This window comes from Dendropsophus ebraccatus, chromosome 11 (assembly GCF_027789765.1).
Source record: "Dendropsophus ebraccatus isolate aDenEbr1 chromosome 11, aDenEbr1.pat, whole genome shotgun sequence".
NCBI lineage: Eukaryota > Metazoa > Chordata > Amphibia > Anura > Hylidae > Dendropsophus > Dendropsophus ebraccatus.
In genome coordinates, this window is record NC_091464.1 from 55917881 (window position 1) to 55944963 (window position 27083).

The 27083-nt window shown below is 42.6% G+C and overlaps 1 protein-coding gene across 1 annotated transcript; it reads left to right on the forward strand.

Moving 5' to 3' along the window:
• Window positions 1–399: 399 nt before the first annotated feature.
• Window positions 400–26540, forward strand: LOC138767473 (protein ABHD15-like). Its single transcript, XM_069944979.1, has 3 exons — window positions 400–1023; window positions 14133–14485; window positions 24735–26540. Exons 1-3 carry the CDS (start codon window positions 586–588, stop codon window positions 25273–25275), a joined length of 1332 nt encoding a protein of 443 aa, XP_069801080.1. The 5' UTR covers window positions 400–585; the 3' UTR covers window positions 25276–26540.
• Window positions 26541–27083: the final 543 nt, after the last annotated feature.

A 27083-nucleotide genomic window follows, 5' to 3' on the forward strand; every position in this document is an offset into this window, starting at 1 on the left:
CTTTATGACTTGTTCCCTGTTTATAGTCTGTTCCTGGCGTTGGCTTCAAAAATCTGTCAGATAAATCTCTCTCTGTAAACACACCATAAAACTCCCAGAAGGTTATCAGGGTATGATGGGAATTATAATACAGCTGCTACCTATACAGTGACTTACCCCCAAAGCATTCTAGTAAGCTGGATAACAACCCCTTTAGAAGGCTTATTATACAGGCAATCCACAGACCTTTACTAAACTTAGCTGAGTGCATTTGCTGTTTTGAAATTTCCATCAGGATGACCCTGTACCTGGCAGTTCCTCACTCTGCCCATGGCTATATATGCCACCTAGAGAAGGAGGGCAGAGAGCTGCTTTTGCATGTTCTTTCCACCTTAGCTAGAGTATGTGTGAGCTGTCAGCCTTGCTCTGCCTGCAGTGGGGAGTGACCACAATAATAGGTTGTGTAGAGTCTGCTGCTCCCAGTGCACAGTGGAAGCAATGCCTGCCTGGCTGTGCACTATGAGGAGGTGAGTGTCACCCTGCAGCTGCACACCACTGAGGCACCTTCCACCTCCCACCTCCCTCCAGTCTCCTTCTTATGCTGCAATGCTAGGATGGGCTGCCTCTCTAGGCTCTCTCCTGCTCCTGCTGCTCTGGTCCTGTAAGAAACGCTTCTGTAATAGTTTCTCAGCAGTTACAGAAGAGAAGACTGAAGAAGATTATAAACTGATCTGCAACCCTTCTGCTTTGGCCAACTACCTGGTGAAACAGTGCAGGAGCTTTGGGAGTTACTCTCCTGTCAGGTGGCTGTGGAGGACCTTCCCCACCTTGCAGACTTTGGTTGGGGTGCTGGGACCTGTGGATAATGGGGTGCACTTTGTGAGAGAGTATTTGCAGCTGAATGATGAAGGGCTGGTGGCTCTGGACTGGGCTGTGAAACCTGGACAACATGTGAGGAGGAGGAGAACATCCAGTAACTCCACTGTGCCCATTCTGCTGGTCATCCCAAACTCTTTTGGCAAGATTACAAGGAACACCAGTAAGGTAATGACTGGGGCAATTGCAGGTGCACTTACAGGAAAGGGTTAAAGATTAGTTTCTGTTTTGTTGCTTTTGTTTGTTATTTGTATTGCTTGTTTGGTATTTTAGAAACAGTATACTATGTTCAATGATGACTAATTCGAACGATAATCGTACGTGTAAACGCAGCGAACGATCAAACGACGAGCGATAAATCGTTCATTTTGATCTTTCATCATGTTCTCAAATCATCGTTCAGTGTAAACATTCTTTCAACGATTTCACCTATGTGTGAGATAGGCTTAAACGATCGCAAAGCGATCCCATAGTGAATTTTCCGTATGATGTATCGCTCCGTCTAAATGCTGATCGTTATAAAAAAAACATTGTTCATTCAAAATCGTTAATCGTGCGATCGGGCGAATTATCGCTCCGTGTAAAAGTACCATAAGTAAGCTACAGGTGAAGCAGCTTTATATTGGGGGGAAGGGGCTAATGTGTTACTAGTCAATGGCTTGGACTGAAACCAGCTATTCCCCGGAACAACGGTACTCAAGCAGCTGGACCACCCTGACCCTGCACTTTTATTTCAGTAATTCATGTCCCAAAAGACAAGCAGGAACTGGGCACAACCTCAGCTCCCCCCACTACTATATACTGTCTTATACCCTCATATTACAGAAAGCAATAGAGATTTCCTAATTCTAGAGAGTTACAGGTGCTAGTTTGCAGAATGTTAGTGTATCATGTACCCTATACCTCAATATGGCAGACATCACCACAGAACCATTTCCTTCTTTCTCTTTTTCCAAGGTCGGTTCACTCCAGGTCATCAGAAACTGCTCAGGACTTGGAACTAGTATTGAGCGGATCTGTCAAAATGTTCAGGTTCAGCAATGGTACCCAAACGCTTGGTGTTTGATGCCACCCTAGGGAGTCCTGGAAAACAGGGATACAGCCATAAGCTATGTTCACACACAGTATTTCCATCAGTCTTTTGGTCAGTATTTTTTCAACCAAAATCCGGAGTGGAACTGACAGGACAAAATTATAATAGAAGTGTGTTTTTAACCCACTCCTGGTTTTGGTTGAAAAAAATACTGACCAAAAAACTCATAAATACTGTGTGTGAACATAGCCAAAGGCTGTAACCACATTTTCCTGGGATCCAACTTCTGCAGCTGCGGGGAATCCAATGCCAAGCGTTCGTGTAACATTTTCGAACACTAACATTTTGACAGATCCGCTCAACACTACTGGTAACCATTAGTGCCATCCAGTTTGCCATTGTATAGGAAGTATTGCAATGATACCTCAAGGTGTCAGAGAAAAGAGGCATGTGATTTATGCGGATACATTGGAGTAATATTCTCATTGAAAATCCGCTGTCCGTGCTCAGTATAAGGCCTGGGCTCAATAATGTTTGTACTGTCGATCATGGTTGAGGGATAGGGTTACATTGAAACTTTTTGTAGCGCTACTGATTAAAGGGGTTATCCAGCGAAAATCTTTTTCTTCCAAATCCAGTGGTTTCAGAAACTTATATAGATTTGTAATGTACTTCTATTTAAAAATCTCAAGTCTTCCCATAGTTATCAGCTGCTGTATGTCCTGCAGGAAGTGGTGTAGTCTTTTCATTGTGACACAGTGCTCTCTGCTGCCATCTCTGTCTAAGGCAGGAACTGTCCAGAGCAGCAGCAAATCCCCATAGAAAACCTCTACTGCTCTGGACAGTTCCTGTCTCGGACAGAGATGTCAGCAGAGAGCACTGTATTAGACTGAAAAGAAAACAACATTTCCCGCAGGACATACAGCAGCTGATAAGTATGGGAAGACTCGAGATTTTTAAATAAAGTAAGATTACTAATGAACCAGTTGACTTGAAAGAAAAAGATTTTCGCTGAATAACCCCTTTAATTCTGACTAAAGAGTGATAGCTGCTGTCTATATTTGTTTTGGATTGCAAACTGCAGCCTAATAATTAACATGAATAATACGCTTCAAAAAAAGTCACTTTGTAGTTCAGGTTGTACTGATCAGTAGGAACTACCGAAGAGGAGACAGAATTTGAGTTGTCTCGATGAGACAGCCCCTTCAAAGCATTATTAGGGTAGCTTCACACGTACCGTATCGCTGCGTTTTTATCGCTGCGTTTTTGGTGTGATTTTTACATGCGAGTTTTGATTTTTACATGAAATTATGTGAAAATCAAAACGCGCATGTAAAAAACGCAGCGTTAAAAACGCAGCGATACGGTACGTGTGAAGGCACCCTTAAAGGGGTATTCTCATCTCGACTAACAAAGTTATACCTGTATAAGGCTAGGTTCACACTTGGCATTATTTTCTCCGCCACAGTGCCGCTTAGCTGTTCTGTTTTTAAAGTACAGAATCTGATGTATCCGTCTAGCGCCCCATTTATTTCTATGTATTTTTATTGTGCTCTGTCTGCACGTATTTATTCCGTCAGTGTTCTGTTTTTTGAACGGAAAAAGAAATTAGGACTTAGAGGCAAAACATGTCTGTAATAAATGCCTGAGCTCCATCCAATCAATCAACTTGACAGAAGTTTTATCAGAAGTTGTGATCTGTGGGGGTCTGAGTGCTGAGACCACAACTAATCACTAAAACAGACAGCAGCGCTCATCTAAATGTTGCACCTGTTGGTGTTTGCTTGTCACCACTCGAGCGTCTCTCTGAGCAGTGTGGTGATTAGCTGATGTGACCTACATAGCACTTGTTTTAGGGGTTGGTTGGGGTCTCAGTACCCAGACCTCCACTGATCAAAACTTCCCACATGCCGCTAAAGTGGTTAAAGGGGTTATCCAGCGCTACAAAAACATGGCCACTTTCCCCCCTACTGTTGTCTCCAGTTCAGGTGCGGTTTGCAATTAAGCTCCATTTACTTAAATGGAACTGAGTTCAACACCCCACCCAATCTGGAGACAACAGTAGGGGGAAAGTGGCCATGTTTTTGTAGCGCTGGATAACCCCTTTAACCCTTTGAGGACCAGGCCCAAAATGACCCATGGACCGCGCAAATTTTGATCTTAGTGTTTTAGTTTTTCCCTCCTCCCCTTCTAAGAGCTCTAACACTCTCAGTTTTCTATCTACAAGCCATGTAAGGGCTTATTTGTTACAGGAATAAATGTACTGTGTACTGGCATCATTCATTTTACCATAACATGTATGATGGAATCCCAAATATATTATTTTTGAAGATATAAATAGGTGAAATTATAAAAAAGAATGTAATATGGTAACGTTTGGGGGGTTCCTGTGTCTACGTAATGCACTATATGGTAACAGTGACATGATACTATTACTCTATAGGTCAGTCTGAACACAACCATATGCAGGTTACACAGATTCTCTAATGTTATATATATATTTTTTTATGAAATCCTTTTTTTTTGGCATTTAAATATTAATAAAATGGGCCTATTGTGACACTTATAACAATTTTATTTTTTCACCTACGGGGCTGTATGGGGTGTCATTTTTTCCGCCATGATCCCTAGTTTTTACTAATACCTTATTTGTGAAGATCGGACGTTTTGATCACTTTTTATTGATTTTTTTAAATATATAATGTAACATAAAATCGGTAATCCGCGCACTTTTTCCCCTATTTTCGTGTACGCCGTTCACCGATCACAATGACGCTTGTTATATTTTAATAGATCAGACAATTACGCACGCTACGGTATATTATATGTTTATTTGTTTATTTATTTTTATATGTTTTATTTATATAATGGGATAGGGGGGTGATTTCAACTTTTATTGGGGGAGGGGTTTTGGGGTGGTGTATTGGTGTTTTTAACTTTTTTTTTTTTTTTACACAGCCGGCCCCCACCTCCTATGAAGCGCGCTCCACTCCGGAGCGCGCTTCATAGCGGGAGAAACACTCAGGACGTAGAGTTATGTCCAGGGTCGTCTGGTGACAGACTTCCATGACGTAACTACAAAAACATGGCCACTTTCTTTCAGAGACAACACGACTCTTGTCTCCAGTTCAGGTGAGGTTTGCAATTAAGCCCCATTCACTTCAATGGAACTGACCAGAAAAACCCCGCCCAAGCTGGAGACAAGAGTGGGGCTGTCTCTGGAAGAAAGTGGCCATGTTTTTATAGCGCTGGATACAGGGTCACTTTAACCAGAGGGCACATGGTGCACGTGCACCGGGCCCACTGGTTAAAGGGGCCCACGCTGCGCAGGGCCGACTTTTGCTCTGTGCGACCAGTGGGGTCGCACAGGGCTCCGGCCACCAGCCTGCCAGGGGGGCGCCATCGGGATAGGTAAGTTACCCATCCATGGCGCCCCCTGCAGGGCCCCCCGCCTGCTGCTGGGCTCTGCACTGTAGCTATGAGTGCTCGTAACAGGCAGCAGCGGCACTGACAGGTCGGGAGCCATTGGCTCCCTCCCTGTTGGCCACCCTTGTGGCCGCAGGCAGCGCTTTGCCTGCAATCACAAGAGGCCGCTCTTCCGTAGTGGTATTGGCGCGCCGACACCGCGAGAGGGGAGAGCGGCCTCTTGTGACCGCAGGCAAAGCCCTGCCACTGGCCACAAGGGTGAAGTGATAAGAAGAGGAACGCGCAGACCCAGGTGAGTATAAAGTGTTTTTTTTTATTTGCTATATGGGAGGGGGGAGCACAAAGGGGGGCTATATAACGGGGGGGGGGGGCAGCACACAGCGGGGGTCTATACTACTAGGGTGCCACAGGGGGGGGGGCCTACAACTGGGAGGTGCACAAGGGGTATATATAACTGGGGAGCGCACGAGGGGTATATATAACTGGGGCGCACAGGGAGTATATATAACTGGTATATATAATGGAGAGCGCACATGGGGGCTATATACTACTCGGGGGCGCACAGCGGATATATATATATATATATATAACTGGGGGATGCACAGGGTATATATATATAAATGGGGGGGTGCACAGGGGTTATATATAACTGGGAAAGCGTACTGGGGGGAGCACAGGGGATATATATATATATATATATATATATATATACTACTGGGGGGTGCACAGGGGGACTATATACTACTGGGGGAGCACAGGGGATATATATACTACTGGAGGGTGCACTACAGAGGGGTATATATACTACTGGGGAATGCACAGGGGGACTATATACTACTGGGGGAGCACAGGGGATATACATACTACTGTGGGTGCACAGGAGGAGTATATACTATTGGGGGAGCACAGGGGATATATATACTATTGGGGGCTGCACGGGGGGTATATATACTACTGGGGGATGCACAGGGGGTTTATATAACTGGGGGAGCACAGAGGGGGCTATACTCTACTGGGGGCAGCACCTAGAGGTCTATAGTACTGGGGGCAGCACACAAGGGGTCTATATACTACCGAGGGCAGCACAATGGGGTCTATATACTACTGGGGGGTGCACAGGGGGTATATATACTACTGGGAGCAGCACCTAGTGGTCTATAGTACTGGGGGCAGCACACAGCTGTCTTTACTACTGGGGGCAGCACACAGCTGTGGGGGAGCACAGAGGGGTGTAACTACTATATAGAGGGAAAGAGGGGGGTAACTACTATATAGGGGTACATAGGGGGTAACTACTGTATAGGGGTACAGGGGACCTTACTACTGTATGTGTTGGAGCCTAAAATGTTTCTCTGGCAGATTCTGGAGAGAAGATTCACAGCCGGGGAAGACTTCAAGGTGGTCCATGCTGGATGGAGTGAAAGAAAAGGTGAAAGACTCTGATGAGAGAAGATGCCCCCTGTGAGTAAATGGATGTAACTGTTATAGGGCTGTAGTGATAGTGGTCATGGTGTGGCGGTATTATATAATGGTATCATTGGTGATATCGTTATGAGGTAACTACCATATGTATTGGGGCTCTTAATACAGTGTGGGGACATTTTCAGGGGATTATACTGTGTGTGGAGCTCCGATTCTGATAACACTGAGTTGGGGGGGGCCCCACTCTTGAGGCCTGTGCACTGGGCCCATCAATGTATTAAAACAGCCCTGGCTGGATAACCTCTTAAATATAGCGTCTATGCTTAATGTCAAACTTTTTATTAAACTGTTGACTGCAAAATAAATCTGAAAAATCAAGCTTGTCCATCTGCTGCAGCTGTGTCTTGTGTTGACAGAACTTAAAGGGGTACTCCGTATAAAAAATAATAATTAAATTAACTGATGCACGAAAGTTATACAGATTTGTAAATTACTTCTAATAAAAAAAAAATCTTAAGTCTTTCATTACTTATCAGCTGCTGTATGTCCTCCAGGAAGTGCTATATTCTTTCTAGTCTTACACAGTGCTTTCTGCTGCCACCTCTGTCCTTGTCACAAACTGTCCAGAGCAGTAGCAAATCCCCACTCAATACCACTACTCATTTGGACAGTTCGTGACATGCACAAAGGTGGCAGCCCTGTGTCATACTGGAAAAATACATTACTTCCTACAGTACATACAGCAGCTGATAAGTACTGTATAACTTAATGACACCATTTGACTTTTTAACATTTATTTTCCCTCTGGAATACCCCATTAATAGAATTTTCCAGTTGAAATTGGCAGCTTGGACCGTCGGACAATTGTCTATGTTGCCTCATTCTTATACACTGTTTACATGTACTTTTTGGAACCAAATTAGGATATGGGAGACCAAATCAATAGAAGATAGTAGTAGATAACATGACAGCCCCTGCTGCATGCCCTTACACAGCCATAACTGTCATGAGCCCATCATGGATGACTGCCACTTGACCTCAACATTCAGCTGGGCCAATGTGAATGATCAGATTGGTTATCCTCCAGAGCTGCCCTTTAATATTTTTAGCTTCATTGACATTTTTGTAGGTATTAGGAAAAGTGGCTTGGCTTAAAGGTAACACTTGATTTTACAAAAGTTATTCACATATTAGTCCGATTAACATTCAAGTGATTGTGGTTAAGTTGTAATTCAAGTCACATCCCATGAATAAATAATAATGTCCTTTTTAATAACAGTTAAAGGGTTAAAAGTGTCAGGAGAGTTGTCTGAAAGAGAATTTAACTGTGGGGGTGGGTCACTATATGAAAATGATTCCAAGCTAAACAAAATTATTCAACATGAGGTTTAGATGGTTGTTAGTGATGTTAGGTAAAACTTTCCTTTATTCAGTAGTTAAAGGGGTTGTCCAGTGAAATTTTTTTCTTTCAAATCAATTGGTGTCAGAAAGTTAAATAGATTTGTAATTTACTGTGATTTAAAAAACTTAAGTCTTCCCATACTTATTAGCTTCTGTATGTCCTGCAGGAAATGGTGTTTTATTTTTATTCTGACACAGTGCTCTCTGCTGACATCTGTGGCCGAGACAGGAACTGTCCAGAGAGGGAGAGGTTTTCTATGGGAATCCCTATAGAAAACCTCCCCTGCTCTGGACAGTTCCTTTCTCAGCCAGAGATGGCAGCAGAGAGCACTAATATCTTAGACCCGCAGGATCTGCGTCCATTATGGAAATTATATGTCAGGTTTCCAGCTGAGAAGCTGACTGCTTGCCCTTTAGATAGATTATGAGCAGACTGCTTATTAACTGAAGTTGTTTTCTCTTTAGTTTATGTGCTGTAGGTAGGCAGTATTTTCCTACCTCTCCGCTGCATCCGTCAGCAACAGGAAAAGTACACCTGTCATCACTGAATAAACCACACGCATGATGGTGGAACGGGTGAAAAAACAAGTGGTTAAGGAAAATGGGAGAGATATACAATGGTGTAAACTGCCCACTGCAACCAATCACAGCTCAGCTTTTAGCTCTGGTAAAATGAAAGCTGAGTTGTGATTGGTTGCCGTGGTCAGCTTACACCAATCTGTATTTCACATTGTTTGATAAATCTTGGCCAATGACTTTACAATGAAGTTGTCAGGCTATGTTCACACACATTGAAGTTTCATTGCAGTAACGCAATGAAATGATTCAGTACTACAATAAAATGATTAAAGGGAATCTGTCAGCACTCGGGCCCTTCCTAAGGTGCTGACAGTGTGATGTAGCTGGCAGTCTTCTAGTAAGCATGGGACCTTTTGGTAATTTGCATATGTAGTGGATTATGCACAATCTCCTACTGTAATGAAGAGTCAGTGTTTGTGCCACACTCTGGCTGCCTCACCCCTCCTTCCTCCTCCCTCTTCTTCATGAATAACCAATGCTGCCCAGCCTCCTGCTCACTAAGCTGTCAGTCAGTGTCTGTGATTGCAGATCAGTCCTCTGTTGGCAGTTTGTGTCTAAAAGAAACACTTAGTTATAATTCAATATCCAGACCCAAATGCGTTGGCGCTGTAGTCTAATAATAATAATAACTGCTGCTATTTTAAAACTACAGACGTGGTTTTGAAATAATCGCCGTTATTTGCTATTAAATGACAGGCATCCACTTAATTTCAACAGTGTATGAACATAGCATTTCTATGTTTTCAATCCACTCCTGGTTTTGGTTGCAAAATACTGTCAACATAGCCTTAAAAATGACATAATAATGAGAAAAAAAGACCTAATTTCTAGAACCAGAGAATGAACTGCTGGCAGGTCTCAAGACAAGCGAGTTACCCTTAGACCACAGCTCCGACACATTTGGGGTCAGAGATTCAACTATATCTGGAGTCTTTCTTTTAGACATAAAGGTCCTCTGCACACTAAGGAAATTACGCGGATAACCCCCAAACATCCCCCCCCACCTCCGCGCTCGCGCTTGACTCTCTGCCGGTCCCATAGAGTCCATTCTATGCTCTGGTGGATTCAGCCATCCACCCAAAGAATTGACAGGTCAATTATGTGTGTGGAGATGTGTAACCTCAGTGGGAGACACTGAAATGCACCCCATGCCAAACCAGGAAGGGAGAGAGGATGCAGCAGTGCCAAACTGGATGCCCCTTTAACCTCTTAACGACGCATGACGGGTATACCCGTCATGCGGCCGTTAAGAGTAAACAGAGAGGGCTCCCGGCGTGAGCCCTCTTTGCAGCGCGCGGTCCCCGGTTGCTAAGTGCAGCCAGGGACCGCGTGTATTAGCCGGCGCGGCCGATCGCCGCGGCCGGCTAATTAACCATTCAAATGCCGCTGTCAAAGCTGACAGCTGCATTTGAACAGTGAATGTGGCCCCTCTCCTTGGTGTCCAGTGGGGGATCTCCCCCCACCATGCGATCGCGGCGGGGAGATCCGTTGTACTGAGCCGGCCGGGGCTCAGCGTCGCTCCGACGCTGTTCCCGGCTCGGCAGTCTATTTAGATGGTCTGCAGCAGACCATTATAATAGAGCCATGATCTGATGGATCATTGCTCTATTATATACACAGGATTGATCTCAATGGGAGATAAGTTCTGTGTATATAGAAGTCCCCCAGGGGGCTTCATATTACTGTAAGTGAAAGTAAAAAAAAGTGTTTTTATTAATAAAAAATCCCCTCCACTAATAAAAGTCTGAATCACCCCCCTTTTCCCATTTTACAAATAAAAATAAATAAATAAATAAACAAACATGTTTGGTATCACCGCGTGCGTAATCGCCCGAACTATTAATTAATCACATTACTGATCTCGCACGGTTAATGGCGTAAGCACAAAAAAATCCCAAAGTGCAAAATTGCGCATTTTCGGTCGCATCAAATCCAGAAAAATTGTAATAAAAAGCAATCAAAAAATCGCATATGCGCAATCAAGGTACCGATAGAAAGTAAAAATCATGGCGCAAAAAATGACACCTCACTCAGCCCCATAGGCCAAAGGATAAAAGCGCTATAAGCCTGGGAATAGAGCGATTTTAAGGAACGTACATTTGTTAACAATGGTTTTAATTTTTTACAGGCCATCAGATACAATAAAAGTTATACATGTTATATATTGTTTTAATCGTAATGACTTGAGGAACATATATAACAACTAAGTTTTTCCATAGGACACACGGCGTAAAAATGAAGCCCCCCCCAAAGAAAAATAATTGCGTTTTTTTTTTTCAATTTCACTGCGCATATAATTTTTTTCTGGTTTCGCAGCATATTTTATGGAAAAATTCAGCCTGTCATTGCGAAGTACAATTAGTGACGCAAAAAATAAGGGCTCATGTGGGTCTGTAGGTGTAAAATGCAAGTGCTATGGCCTTTTAAGCACATGGAGGAAAAAACGAAAACGCAAAAACGAAAGTTAGCACGGTCCTTAAAGGGTTACCTTCTGTTAGCTTTATATTGGAATCATTCTGTATGAGATCAATTATGGCTGAATAGATTTCTTTCAGCTCTGTATTAGTCTGAGGTTGCAGCGAGCCATGTTATGGTAGTGTCCTAGTTGTACCTTATTGGTTGTCAACATGAATAGATGAATGGAAAGAAGCATGCTGCCTTTTTCCAGGTGTCATATTCTTCCCGTCGATGTTTATACACTGGCCCTGATACTTGTTTTGTAACCCTTGTTGCAACATATCTAATAAAGTATTGAAAAGCAGAGGCAGATATTGGTTTTCTTTGTCATTGTAAATTATAATCCAGCGATGGCCTTGTGTGGTTTCTGATATGTGGTTTTGTTAATGTTCATTGTAAATGAAGTCACTTCCTTTCTAGTCTTTTAACATGTTTGTTCTATTTTCAGATAATAGAAGACACTTATTGATATTAGATCTCTCATAAAGTTCAATGCTGAATAATCTTTCTCCCAGAATAAAAAACATCTTGAAGATTCAGATGTCATCTTCAGATATCTGATCAAGTGCCATGGCTATGAAATGAAGTAGAAAATATGCTTCATATGAAGGCTGGCAATACACATAAGACTTTGATCAATCATTCCTACAACGATTGTGCCAGCAACATGGCAGGCTCAGCTGGTAGCAGTAGCGGATTATAATAGGTCCGTTTCGGGCCCTGAGCTCCTGGGGGGGGCCCATGGCCACCAAAACAGACCTATACTTTCAGTGGTGTACTGTCCCTGGCTACAATTCTGCCATAATTTGCAAATAGTCGCTGCTTTTTTTACCTCTATTTTGGATAAATCAGGGCATCATGACATTATCTATTCTGTACTATGAACACCAAGCTAGTGTTACCATAGTTACAGTAGGGTGAAGGGGCCCAGGCCTGGTGAACAGCCCGGGGCCTATGGTAAATTTATTCCGCCCCTGGCTGGTAGATCAGTGGTTTCTTTTGTCTGAAAACATTCGGCATGGCCAATAGCTCTTCCAGCAGCCCAAATAATAGTTCAGGCGTGATTTAAAGGAAAACTCAAGCAAAAGGTAAAATCCAGTGAGGGCAAGGGGGTTAGAATATAATAAAGAAGCTATACTTAGGCTGCATTTACACAGAGAGATTTATCTGATGGATTATTAAAGCCAAAGCCAAGAATGATTTTGAAAAGAGGAGAAATCTCAGTCTTTTCTTTATGGCCTGTTCTCTGTTTTATAGTCTTTTCCTGGCTTTGGCTTCAAAAATCTGTCAGATAAATCTCTGTGTGTAAACGCAGCCCAATGGTTTACACAAAGATTTATCTGACAAACTATTGAAGACAAAGCCAGGAACAGACAATAAACCGAGGACAGGTCATAAAGGAAAGACTGGGATTTATCATCTTTTTAAATCCATTCCTTGCTTTGGCTTCAAAAACAAGTCAGATAAATCTGTGTGTTTAAATGCAGCCTTACCCATCCCTGTGCCCCTGCAGTGCAGTGTCACCACTCACAGTCACCCACCGGCCTCCTGTGGCTTCCATCCTACTATGTCATGACCTGGCCCAGAAATGCCTGGTCAGCCAGCCAATTCTTACTGGAAGCCAGGAGAAACAGGACATGCTGCCAACATGGGATCTTTACATTTTGCCGGAGTTCTCCTTAAAGGATACTCCAGCAGGGGGGCAGTTTTTCGCTGGGACCGGGGAGGAGGTGGCTGAGGGAAAAGACGTCCACTCACCTCCTCGGTTTCAGCGGCGCTTCGGTGCCTGGTTCCCGGCCGCTTCCTGGTGTCTGGTGCGGGCCCGAGACGTGTCGTCTCAGGTCCGCTCAGCCAGTCAGTGACAGAGGCGGGATCTGAGTGGAATTGAAACGGATCCCGCCTCCTTCACTGACTGGCTGAGCGGACCTGAGACGTCACGTCTCGGGCCTGCGTCAGACACCAGGAAGCGGCTGGGAACCGGGCACCAGAGCGCCGCAATGCGGTACCTGCCGCTGGAACCGGGGAGGTGAGTGGGCGCCTTTTCCCTCAGCCACCTCGTCCCCGGTCCCAGTGAAAAAGTGCCCCCCCCCCGCTGGAGTACCCCTTTAAAAGATAATGGTTGGCTAAAAAGGGCATAATCTGCCATTTTGGTTGACTGACATTTTTTATAATGTCCAGTTGACCACTAGTACCCAGCAGCAAATCTCTGTGCCTAATGCCTGCCTTCTCGGCACAGCAATATTACAACCTTCTGGTGATCCTAGTGACCTATGAGAAGCCATTTGATAAATATAAATCCTAAAAATCCCCAGCTGCAAATTGCATAAAAACATTGGGGGAGATTTAAGACCTTGTGCAAAGCATCAGTATATATTTATATGAAACATAGGTTGCCCATATCAACTAACCAGATTCAAATTTGAATTTTAAAAATTGCTTCTTTAAAAATGGAAGATGAAATCTGATAGGTTGCCAAAGGCAGCTGCTCCTGTGATCCTCTGCACAAGGTTTGATAAATCCTCCCCATAATATCTTTAAAAAAAAAAAAGTTTACACAATAATGTCCGATAAACTTTTCTAGCTCAATGACTAGACAATAGGAGAAACAATACCATTGTGGGAGAACACAAAAAAGTAATGTTGTATGTTAGGATGAATCCATTTTACTAGGAACTAGTTGTAGTGTAACAGTGTCAGTGTGTTTTCTGATTCTGAATGTATCGACACAGGAAGTATTGTGGTTAAAGGAAGTGGTTGTGCACCAGTTTAGCGTTTTTCTGGCTCTAGCTAAATGGAGGACAAAATGTAGTGTAGAAAAGTTTCCATATTTGTGTAATTACATACTCTTATGGTGGACCATACATGTGTAATCTGGTATTAGCACTTTAGCAAATTTATTGAATATCCCGACAATATTTTAGGACTTTAAAATGTAACTTTTCATCTACTTTATTAACAGATGTGTCACTTGGCCCTCACCCATGGCTACCAGGCTGTGATCTTCAATCGTCGATGCCAAAATGGTTGTCCTCTGAGTACAACAAAGTTACAGCCTTATGGTGATCCCAATGACCTGCGAGAAGCCATTCGATACATCCGCTATTGTCAGCCTTCATCCCGATTGTTTGCAGCAGGTGAAGGCACTGGAGCTGGACTCCTCCTGTCCTACCTCGGGGAGTGTGGCTCCTCTAGCTACATCACCGCAGCCGGCTGCATCTCTCCCCTCTTTCGACTTCAAGACTGGTATGAAGCTGGGTGTCCATGGCTGTGGCAATCAGCTTTACTCTACTACCAGAAAATGTATCTGAGCAGGTACGAGGCAGATAGACTTTATAATTGTAAAGCTTAAAATGTTGTTGAATTATTGTAATTGTTAATTTATATACAACAAAAGGTTTCCAGTTATTTTGTTGGTTTTAAAAAGGTTTTATTGATTTCTTTTTTATGCCAAACACACAGGATATAGTTCCATAATTTAGTGAGAACAATTTTTTAAGCTCTTCAAGTGTATCCTGATATTCTGTTTATGTTGCACACAATAGTAGTAGTAGTAGTAGTAGTAGTAGTAGTAGTAGTAAAAAAAAAAAAACAAAAACAAAAAAAAAGTGCCTGGGCAAACCAGAGATCGACGGGTATGTAGTGCTCCCAAGCATGAGCATGTTTTATATAATTGAATAAAAGATAGACTGAGAACTCTCTCTAATTATAAAAATAGGTTCTGCAGTAGCCGAGGTGAGTAGTGTGTATAAGTAACAATGTACCAACTACTATAAATTTTAAGAAATTTTAGGAGTCACTTAGGAGTTCAGCAACATGTAACATGTATACCTGTATATGGTCAGGTAACACCTTAGTGACTTCTAGTAATCCTGAAATTTACATAGGAGGTATTTTTCAGTTATGGCCGGGGATGGGGTGTTTATGGACGGTGGAGGTCACTTACCTACCCCGTTCCAGTGCTGGGTCACAGATCACGCCGCCCAGTACACCCGTCCCGCGACGGGACTTTGCCATGGTCACAGATTGGCTGAGGTGCCTTGAGACGTCACGTCTCATACGGGGGCTCACACCAGGAAGCGGCTGAAAAATACCCCTGGGCCGGAGTACTCCTTTAATAGCACAGTCAGTCAAATATTAGAGTTTTTTGGTGAAATCCTAAACTCTCCCTGCTGCCTCTCCATGACATAAACAACTAACACACAATTTTTATGCCTTCTTGCTCCATCTCTGCAATTTTCTGGTTCCAGCCATGTTCCTGTTCTGCCAGCTTCCTATGACGCCTGCTCCCCGCTCGGCCAATCTGAGAGCAGGGGGTCAGCAGAAGTTGGCAGAATGGTAACACAGCCGGGACTGAACGATGGCACCATGCGAGCAGTAGGGGGAGCAAGGCGGGGTAAGTGTGGCTAATCGGTTGTTTTAGAGTTTGTGATTTCCCCAGACAACCTTAACTGTTCCATATATTTAACAGTGTCCAGTGAACAGTGAATGTCTGTCTGCAGATGTCACCAACCGCATCCCTGCCTGTTCCACCACAATTGCTATATGTGATGTTTTTTTAAATCACTGGAGGTGACAGCATGCATAAAAGTTTTATGGAAGTGACTGGTGTCGTGCAGTCTAAGCTGTCATCACTGGCCTAGTTTTGAGCTGTTGCACAGACCACAGTCGCTGATCCTGTTTGCAGTTTTACACCACATGTGACCACACACTAGCTGATTCTATGACAAGATACCGATATAACACAGCTGCTGTAAAATATACATAGTTCTGTCTATAATGGAGTGTGTTCTTAGCTTTACATAAACTTGGATTGTATTTAAGTTTCGTCGCCTTCCAAGATTTTTAAATACATTGTGACCTTGCAAACTAGATAATAAATTTGCACAATGTCCTCTTTGTTCCAAATGTTAGTGCCAAAGTTTTGATGCATAGAAAAGTCAAAGTTGAATGTATGTTGTAAGACAATAGCTGTCTTGCCTAGTTTAGTGGTATCCAACTGTTTAGTGACTCTCCAGCTGTTGTGATAGCATGCTGGTAGTTGTAGTTTGACAACAGCCATGGAGAGCTATAAGTTGGAAACCACTGACATAGAATATTATGCGGTCAAAAGTGTCAAGCATTAAAGTGCATAATCCGGTTGACTAAGGATTGGGGAAACACAGTTGATGTTCCATAATATGTATAGTATTACTTTATCATGGAACTACAATGGGTTCCAACATGGACTACAATTCAGTTTACAGTCTTCCAACAAGTGGTGCACCTTGGTCACTTCTGCAGTCAGGAGGCCTGTACCTACTCTCTTTGACTGCTGAAATCACAGCTGAAAAAACCTTAGCCAGTGTCTACTAGATCTAACCGATGTACTGTATGCAACACCTTGAATTCTTTGTAGTGTTCCTTAAACCATTCCAGAACAATTTCTCCAGGGTGGCAGGAGGCATTATTCGATTAAAATAAACTACTTCCATCAGGGTAGGTGCATACTTGGTTTGCTTGACTGTTTAAGTAGGTAGTATGTGTCAAAGTAACATCTATAGATATGTCAGGACCCAAGGTTTCCCAGCAGGACATTGCCCAAAGCATTACAGTGCCTCTGCTGGTTTGCCTTCTTTCCACAGTCAACCTGTTGCCATCTATTCCCTAGGTAGGTAACGCACATACCCCCAGCTATTACCATGATGTAAAACAAATATTATTGATCAGACCAACCACCTTCTTCCATTGCTCTATTGTCAATTTCTAATGCTCTCTAAATGAACTAGTCTTGGTTACTCACGTAAACTAACCGTGGATTAATATAATCTGGCGCTGATTTACTAGCTGTCTCAGTCCTCTATCTATAACAATTTGACCTGTGTCAACATTTCTTATACTCTCCTGCTTCCAACACATCAACACTTGTATCATATACACTTACCTAGTGCTAGTAGACGGTATATACAAATAACACCGCTATACTATACATTCACATATATACACATGCATGTACAAATTTCACAAGCATGCACACATGAGGACACATACTTCTTTCTCTTTGTGGCCATAAATGTAGAAGGAAAAGTAAAGGATTTAGGCAGCCATGTAAATTAGTAACAGATCAGAGATTTTCATATTGTGACTATCCTTTCCTCTCTAGTCAGAACATGCAAACTATACTATACATAGTGTAAAGCCACACTGTTTGTAGAATGAAATGAATGGCCTGCACAATACAAACAAGAGCTCAGAAGATGAATGCGTTTTGCAGGCTGCGTTAAAACATTTAGGGGGTTTTGTAATTTAGTGACAAGGAAATATTCACTTCCTCTTCTATTGTTCATTATGTTTAGATATGCATTGATATAGTGGAACTTTTGAGAACCCTTAAAATTCATTGCACTGAACAACATCCTGTACTTTGTCATGCTTTTTCCTTTTTCAAGGGGCATTATGACCATTGTAAGTAGCAGCCTATGCTATGCAGTCAGTAACTTGCATGAGCTATCAAATCGCCTTATGAGGAGGTAACATTGATGTGGTGGGGTGCCATGCTTTGATTAATTTCTACTAATGATATTTTTACATTATGTAGACTTCGGGGGGAATTCATCAACCTATTGTATTGCAAGCTGCTTATAAAAGTTTTTTTTTACACAAGTGTTTGTCACTGTTAGGTAGGGTTTTGGGAAAACAAGGAAAAAGTGTAGCCCTGTAACTGGCACCCGCCCCAGCTGACCCTACCTACTTGCCTCACTAGTCCTAGGTAATTGTGGACAACTTGTCGACGTTCCCTATACTGAAACAAGTGCAACACAGAACAAGACAGGACAGACACAAACACCATACTAGAATGGTCAGAGGTCTGGGTCGGCAACAAACGGGCAGCAAAGGTACAGAATCAGAATCCAAAGGCAAGGTCTAAGTCACAAAATGGTCAAGTATCAATAACACATGGTCAGGAAGTTGCTAGGTCAAGGCACAAGGCGCTATCACAGGCAAGGGGCAAATGCAGGGGCTGAAACCTATAGTGAGCAGGAAGTAAGGTGCTGACAGCTAACTGGCCAGGTCAGCTGTCAGTCACCAGCCTCCTTATAGCAAACACTTAATGCTGATTGGCTGGGGGTGGTGAAGCCTAAATTTAGCATAGATGATGCTTCTAATAATAAATTAGATGTACAACAGTGCATGCGCTATGAGGCCCAGGAAGCTGGGACACAACTTTCAGATCCTTGGGCAGGTTCCCCTTAAAAGAGAAGTCCGACCAACATGAAAATTTGGTTTCAAGCAGAGGGGAACATAATAAAGAAGTTCTACTTACCTGTCCCCATGCCTCCGCTGCCCTCCTGGATGTCCTGCTCTAGCAACATCACAATTCAACTGATGGGTCACCTGCTCAGCCTGTCAGTGACTGCAGGAATTCCAACTGCAGTCAGGGAGTCTGTGACACCACACTGTGGGGGCACTGGGACAGGTAAGTATAGCTTCCTTATTATGTTATGTCCCTGTTTTTCACTTAGCCTGAGATCCCCTTTAGCCTGCGCGTCTAGACGCTACAAAGCAGGGTGGCGGCAGTCCTAAACATCTCCTGGGGGAATGGCCAGCAAGTGCATAGATTACAAACCTAACTAGAGAGTCAGAGGTGGCCGTTATTGGCTCAGCATTCCAGACTTCTGACTGCCTTGTTCACCTCACTATGTGCTGGGCAACACCATCCCCTGTCCTTAACTACGCCAATCTGGAAAGATGTCCCCCATTACAAGAAAATGATGGTGTGTGGTGATACTATGTATAAAAGGAGAGAGGCACTGGTGTGGGGCAGGTGGCTTTTATTATTTTATGTAACATATATCCATGTTTTCCTTGCAGCAGTATTTCTCTCCTGTCAGAAGTCTGATTGAGCTATAAGAAAGGAAAGGGAAGAAGTTATAAAATGCAGTCGTACTATAAAACTTCACAGTTTAACACCACATGGTAAAACCTGACACACAGCTATTTATTGTACTTCCCTATAACATTGTTGGAATCCATGGACAATGGAGTTCCAGGGGCTACAGTATATAAAATACTATGCTGCTGTTTCATGGCTTACAGCAAAATGTCACCATAATAAGCTACAACTATTCAATAGGTGCAGTTAAACTATTTCTAAATCAAAAATATAATTTCAATTATTTGGTGAGCATGTAAAAAATAAAAGACACTGCTTTGCTAGACTGAATGAGTGCCGCATCATCTCTTCGCTTCACCTTATGGTATTAGAGACTACTTTCTGAGGTGCTGAGCAACATCCAGGAGTATCCAAGGCGGGGCATGAATTATCCTCCATAATATGACGTCTCCAGAGATCCCAATGTGGCTAAGCAGATTACGGGCAGGTGCCGAGGTACGCCTACTATTACAAATCTCTCTTTATCTCCCCATACATAGATGTTCAGTATAGTTCATGCGTTCTCACTGGAGAGAGGAAAGGGAACTAGCTGACACTTCTCTGGCAGTGGACTTTAAAGGAGAAGTCCGGCGAAAATGTTTATTAAAGTATTGTATTGCCCCCCAAAAGTAATACAAATCCCCAATATACACTTATTACGGGAAATGCTTATAAAGTGCTTTTTTCCCTTCACCCAGAGCTGTGCGGGCTGTGGCTGCTGGAGAGGATGATGGCAGGGGGACACTGAGGGACACAGGGCACTGGAGGGACACTGAGCATCCCCCTGCCACCATCCTCTCCAGCAGCCACAGCCCACACAGCTCTGAAAGACGGGTGGTGACATCACCATGTTATCCAGGAAGTGACATCACCATGTTATCCAGGAAGGGAAGCCTTGATGCAGTAGTAAGTGCAGGGGAAAAAGCACTTTACAAGCATTTCCCATAATAAGTGTATATTGGTGATTTGTATACATACAATACTTTAATAACAATTTTAACCAGACTTCTCCTTTAAAGGACCGTATTACATCTCCCGACCGCTATAGTAGACGAGCCCCAATCTGCTAAATCGGTGCTCGTTTACTGAGTCTATTAAAGGGCTTCATTATTGTGCAGCAAGGGCTGCATGGACGTAATTAGTGATGTTAGTGCAGCCGTTACTTTAGTGAAGTTCATACACTACCGTTCAAAAGTTTGGGGTCATCCAAACAATTTTGTGTTTTCCATGAAAAGTCACTTTTATTCACCACCATACGTTGTGAAATGAATAGAAAATAGAGTCAAGACATTGACAAGGTTAGAAATAATTTATATTTGAAATAACATTGTTTTTACATCAAACTTTGCTTTTGTCAAAGAATCCACCTTTTGCAGTAATTCCAGCATTGCACACCTTTGGCATTCTAGCTATTAATCTGTTGAGGTAAGCTGGAGAAATTCTACGCTTCTAGAAGCAGCTCCCACAAGTTGGATTGGTTGGATGGGCACTTCTGGCGTACCATACGGTCAAGCTGCTCCCACAACAGCTCAATGGGGTTCAGATCTGGTGACTGCGCTGGCCACTCCATTACCTATGATAGAATACCAGCTGCCTGTTTCTGCTGTAAATAGTTCTTGCACAATTTGGAGGTGTGTTTAGGGTCATTGTCCTGTTGTAGGATGAAATTGGCTCCAATCAAGCGCTGTCCACTGGGTATGGCAAGGCGTTGCAAAATTGAGTGATAGCCTTCCTTATTCAGAATCCCTTTAACCCTGTACAAATCTCCCACCTTACCAGCACCAAAGCAACCCCAGACCATCACATTACCTCCACCATGCTTAACAGATGGCGTCAGGCATTCTTCCAGCATCTTTTCATTTGTTCTGCGTCTCACAAACCTTCTTCTTTGTGATCCAAACACCTCAAACTTGGATTCATCCGTCCACAACACTTTTTTCCAGTCTTCCTCTGTCCAATGTCTATGTTATTTTGCCCATCTTAATCTTTTTCTTTTATTGGCCAGTCTCCGATATGGCTTTTTCTTTGCCACTCTGCCCTGAAGCCCAAAATCCAGACACTGGTGTTTTGCGGGTACTATTTAATGAAGATGCCAGTTGGGGACCTGTGAGGCGTCTGTTTCTCAAACTAGAGACTCTAATGTGCTGATCTTCTTGCTTAGTTGTGCAACGCAGCCTCCCACTTCTTTTTCTACTCTGGTTAGCCTGTTTGTGCTGTCCTCTGAAGGGAGTAGTACACACCGTTGTAGGAAATCTTAAATTTCTTAGCAATTTCTCGCATGGAATAGCCTTCATTTCTAAGAATGAGAATAGACTGTCGAGTTTCAGATGAAAGTTCTCTTTTTCTGGCCATTTTGAGCGTTTAATTGACCCCACAAATGTGATGCTCCAGAAACACAATCTGCTCAAAGGAAGGTCAGTTTTTTAGCTTCAGAAACACAATCTGCTCAAAGGAAGGTCAGTTTTGTAGCTTCTGTAACGAGCTAGACTGTTTTCAGATGTGTGAACATGATTGCACAAGGATTTTCTAATCATCAATTAGCCTTCTGAGCCAATGAGCAAACACATTGTACCATTAGAACACTGGAGTGATAGTTGCTGAAAAAAGGCCTCTATACACCTATGTAGATATTGCACCAAAAACATTTGCAGCTAGAATAGTCATTTACCACATTAGCAATGTATAGAGTGTATTTGTTTAAAGTTAGGACTAGTTTAAAGTTATCTTCATTTAAAAGTACAGTGATTTTCCTTCAAAAATAAGGACATTTCAATGTGACCCCAAACTTTTGAACGGTAGTGTACATTACCTCTCCACCCTCCCCCTATGTTCTCTTCACTCCTGCCCATTATCCGCAGCCTCCGGTGCAAGTTTAGAGCTGATTTCTGTGACAAGCCGCCCAACCAGTCACAGCGGTCCTGTCCCCGCCAGTGATTGGCTGGGCAGCCTGACACTTCAGAGATTGGCCATAGACAGTGGGCAAGAACAGAGAAAACATCGGGGAGCATGAAGAGGTAATGTATGAACTCTTACATGGGCCACATAGTAATGTGCACCCAAGACCAATGATTTTAGGTCAGGACCTAAAGACACAAACAGCTGACTGTTGTCGTTATTACACTGAGCGGTGATATGCCAGATTATTGCTCCATGTAATAGGGCCCTTAGCTTTGGGTAAAAGATAACGATTGTGCTTGATAACAAAGATACTAATTGTGAACCCAGACTAAAGGCCTTATTCCACGGAACTTTTTCGAACGATTATCGTTCATAAAATCGTTCAAACGACCGCTCGTTAACGATATTCATTCTGTGGAATAGCTGTAAACGAGCAAACGACAACAGCGAAATCGTCGTTGAGTCGTTCACTATTTTTTTTCAACATGTCGGAAAAAAATCGTTGCTCTTTCAACAATAATTCGCTAATCTTTTTGTTGAATAAAAAAATCTTTCAGTCATTCTTGAAATGTCTACCTACATTTCCCCACGTTTTAAACGACCATGTAACGATGTAACGACCACAAAAAAATTGTTACACTACAGATATCGTTCACGTTAGCACACGTATTATGTGTTATCGTTAACGAGCGGTCGTTGGAGCGAGTCTATGAACGATAATCGTTCCGTGAAATAGGGCTATAAGGGTCCTATTTCATGGGCAGATGGGGGCCCAATCAACAACGACTTTTATTCATCTATATATAAGGATTCATCTACTATGTGTACTGTATATGAATACTATACATTCTCTTACAGTTTTTTCTATGTATCCTTGTTTCACTTAGAAATACTAGATCCTATTCTTGCTTTCTTTCTGTAAGTAATATATGTCATTGCTTTTATCTGCTTTATTTTTAGGCACATTGTACCAGTGCCCCCCTCACCCCCTGTGTCATATGTAGTGCACGAAAAAGTATAGTAAAATGCTATCTTCTAAATCTCTTCAGATGATTGCATCTTATGTACATGTAAACAGGAATGTGTGGGTGGATCATGAAGTTAATAAGCCGCACAATTGAATGAGCCTTGTAAAGCGTGCTTGCAGCACTACATTGCCCTGTGTAAAAGGGCCCTTGGACTAGATAGTCTATATGGTAGATCTAACTGACTCAGCAAACAGCCTAAACCATTGTAATAAATCTAGTACATTTGTAGGCTGTCTAGTCTAAGGGTCCTATTCCACAGGCCGATGGGGGCCCGATCAACGATGTAAACGAGCGCTGATCTGCTAGATCTGCGCTAGTTTACTGGGCCTATTCCACGGCCCGATGATCGTTGAGCGAGGGCTACAGGGACATTGTTACCGATGTCCTTGCAGCCCTTGCAGCATACATTACCTGGCAGGACTTCTCCTCGGCTCCGTCTTCCTCACGGGGTCCCGCGGCACAGCATCAGCAGCTCCGGAACGGCCTGACTGAGCTCTCAGACCGCTCAGCCAATCACTGGCCGTTGTAGTCCTGGCCTGTAATTGGCTTAGCGGTCTGACTGCTCAGTCAGGCCGCTCCGGAGCTGCTGATGCTGTGCCGCGGGACCCTTGGGAGGAAGACGGAGACGAGGAGAAGCCCTGCTAGCTAATGTATGCTGCTTCTCAAATCGTCGGTTGCCCGTCGCGCACCGCTATTCCACTGTAGCGATGCACGGTGGGGGACAGATGATTTTAGGACTGGCCCTAAATAAACGATAAGCCGATGACACAATCATCGGTTGATCCTTTTCTCTATTCCACCGAGTGATAATCGGCCGATTTGGCCGATTATCTCTCCCGAGGAATAGGCCTCTAAGGGCCTTATTACACGGGATGATTGTCGTGCGAAAAATCGTTAAATAGTTCGAATTTAAACGATAATCGTTCTGTGTAATTGCAGGCAATGTTCGAAAAATCGTTCGTATGTCATTGATATAGATCTGAACCTAAAATTATTGTTAATCTTTTGCTGTAATTCCACATTCGTTCCCTCAAGTTCCGCATTTTTTCACTAATCGTTCAGTGTAATAGCACATTGTTCATTGTTTTTATGGGATCAGAAGGAATAAAAGATCATAGAAACGATCGCAATAACGATCATAGAAACTATCGTAACTAACGATTATCGTTCTGTGTAATATGGTGAACGATTTCAGGGTAACGATAAACAATCTCGTTTGCGATCTTTTATCGTTAGTCGTCAATCGTTATAGAGGAAAAAGAAAACAACCCTTCAAATGCCACAAACCAAAATGTTTGGTATGCAGTGCAATTTTTAGATTTCACATTAGACATCTGGCCACAAAGAAAGTTAATATTGCCATTGGAAATTAAGCAGACTACCCTACAAATCATAGCGTGTGAATCCTGCATAAAACTTCCAAACATAGACAGTTGCTTTCCCCATCGTTTTTCCAGAATTTTATAATGTACAACATATGAAACCAGCTGAGTCACAGTTCTGTTATAAATCTCACATACATAAAATTGTAGAGCTCTGGAATGTATAAAGCAGCAATAAGCTGTTCAGTGTGTAGATAAGAAGCAATGTTGCACAATTGACTGTAAGATATAAGATGTTTGTACTGATTAAAAATCTGCCTATAAAATAGAGGGATGTCAGGTGTTGGATGTTAGTATTTCTTTCATCTCCATGTTGTCTCATCCCTATTTTTCTTCTCTTATAGATATGCCACAGCTCTGGGACAGCTTATAAATACTGAAAAACTTTTGGGGAGTCGGAGTTTAAAGGAACTTGAAGAAACTTTATTTTGCCAGACCAAGGTTTCCAATGACTTGACATGGGATACTTACTGGGAAAAGAATGACCCTCTAAGAGACATTGATGAGGTGGCCATTCCAGTCCTGTGCATTTGTAGCCAGGATGATCCCATCCGTGGGGAGGCCCATAGCACTATACCCTTTGAGCTTTTTGAGACAAACCCCCACTTCTTCTTGTTGATGAGCCGTTATGGAGGCCACTGCGGTTTCATCAAAGACGATGTGTCTGGTACAATGTGGAGTCACAGTGCACTGCTGGACTTTTTTAAGTCTACCGTAGACTTCTTTGCGATGGAAGAAAGACTGAAAGGCCTTTCAAGAAGGAAAGGAACCATCTCAAACTCCTTAAATAGGACACTTCAGAACAGAGTCTCCTGCAGAAAAGAACAAAACTGCCCCCACAATATCCATGACATTTATAACTGGCAGCGCTCATACACAAGATGACACTAGCTGTAAAATTAGAACTTTAAAATTTGTGTGGGGTGGGGGGGGGGTTGTTTGGTTTTTTTGTTGACCAACTTTTGGAAATTGTAAATTTTATAGACTGTTTGGCCTTTTTGCCTCGATCTTGGTCTGTAGATTTTAGGAGAATTAGCCGTCCTTTTACCCTCTCAAAATATCGGAAAATAAAGGCCTTGCCACAATTAATAAAGTCATTGTACCCTGCATTTCTTACCTATGAATAACTCTATTAAGCCCGTGGTTAATTCTGTTGGGATTCCCAGTTATGTGTCACATTAAGCACAACTACTATGGCTATTGTCCTTTGTTTTTAAGAACAGTCACAGTGAATAATACAGGATGTTCAGATTTCAGATGCTGACACACATTGGACTGATGGTTTTGTTATTTTACGTTTCCTGATATATTACTATCAACAACCTCGCCTTGCAACAAAAAATCCTGGGAATATCAATCAGTTAAAACCTATAAGTGACTGATAGATGTTTCCAGAAGTTGTTTTTGGCCTTGTTATAGTTGCAAGGTAACAACCACTAATAACGGCTGCTGCTACTTTCCACAGATTCCAAACAGGCAAAACCTGTTATATTCCAGGTCCTGCCTCATCTATCCTTGTGTACTACTAGACAGTCCTTTTAAACCATGGGTTTCCAAACTGTGGCCCTCCAGCTGTTGCAAAATTACAATTCTCATCTAATAACTATACACTCCACACAAGGAGTTCATTTACTTTGGATCGTAATCTACAAACGAACTGACTTTTGAATTTTAACAACAAAGTGGGATCAGTCCAGTGAGCCAGGACTACTACCCCCATCTGCCTGCTTTCACTGTGTGATTCTACTGCAAGTCAGTGAGAGGATGATGGGAATCCCCCTCTTGGTCTGAACCAAAAGACCAGTTCTACCACTTTTTGTGCTGATTATATATTTGAAGCATTGCAGTACAACGACTATATGGCTATTTATATGAGTATCTAGTTGTTTTATACACTTTTAGACCTTTATGTTTTGTTTTGTTTTCTTTTTTCTTCCATTTGTTTTCACATGCTTTTGTACCCCATTCCCTAACCCTCTGTGTTGATCTATTGTACTATAAGGGCCCCGGGGCTTATGTATTTGTGTGGTTTATGCTTTTAATGTGTTTATGAGTATTTTATCCTGGACTAGACAGAAAGACACTTCAGGTTTAAGACTTTTTTTTTTTTCTTTTTATTATATATTTATATATATTTTTATTACAATAAATTGACACATATCAGATTTTGCTTTGAGGACTGGTATGTTTAAGAATTTTTTAGTTACTGTGTACATTGGATGGTGTATTCCAGTTAACCTCAGCCAAATCAGATACAGGTGAGCTGCACCTTAGATCGTTACTGTGCAATTCTCATCATACCTGGACAGCTAAAGCTTTGGATTTGCCTGTCCAGGCATGATGGGAAATGTAGTATTGCAACAGCTGGAGGGCCGCAGTTTAAAGATCCTTGCTTTAACAGGTATAGGAGCTTGTCATGATACCCTCCACCGGAAGGCCTTCCTCAACTCTCCAATGAAGAACTCACAGACACAGGTACGAATCAGAACTTTACTATAAACAACAATTCTTTTTAGAGGGAGACACAAACATTCAACAGTTCACACTAGGCAGGTACCTAAGCTGTATATATAATTCTGCTACTGTAAGTAAGACACACTCCAGGAACACCTTTCTCTCTCTATGCCCCCTCATGACTAAAGACAATGCTGAATTTGGGCTTAAAACCGACTGAAAACCAATGGTGGATAAAA

Excerpts from the sequence above, each read along its gene's own strand:
- LOC138767473 (XM_069944979.1), top strand. The coding sequence starts at position 586 with ATGCTAGGATGGGCTGCCTCTCTAGGCTCTCTCCTGCTCCTGCTGCTC. Across the intron at positions 1,024-14,132 it reads TTACAAGGAACACCAGTAAG|ATGTGTCACTTGGCCCTCAC; the intron begins GTAATGACTGGG and ends CTTTATTAACAG. Across the intron at positions 14,486-24,734 it reads CAGAAAATGTATCTGAGCAG|ATATGCCACAGCTCTGGGAC; the intron begins GTACGAGGCAGA and ends CTTCTCTTATAG.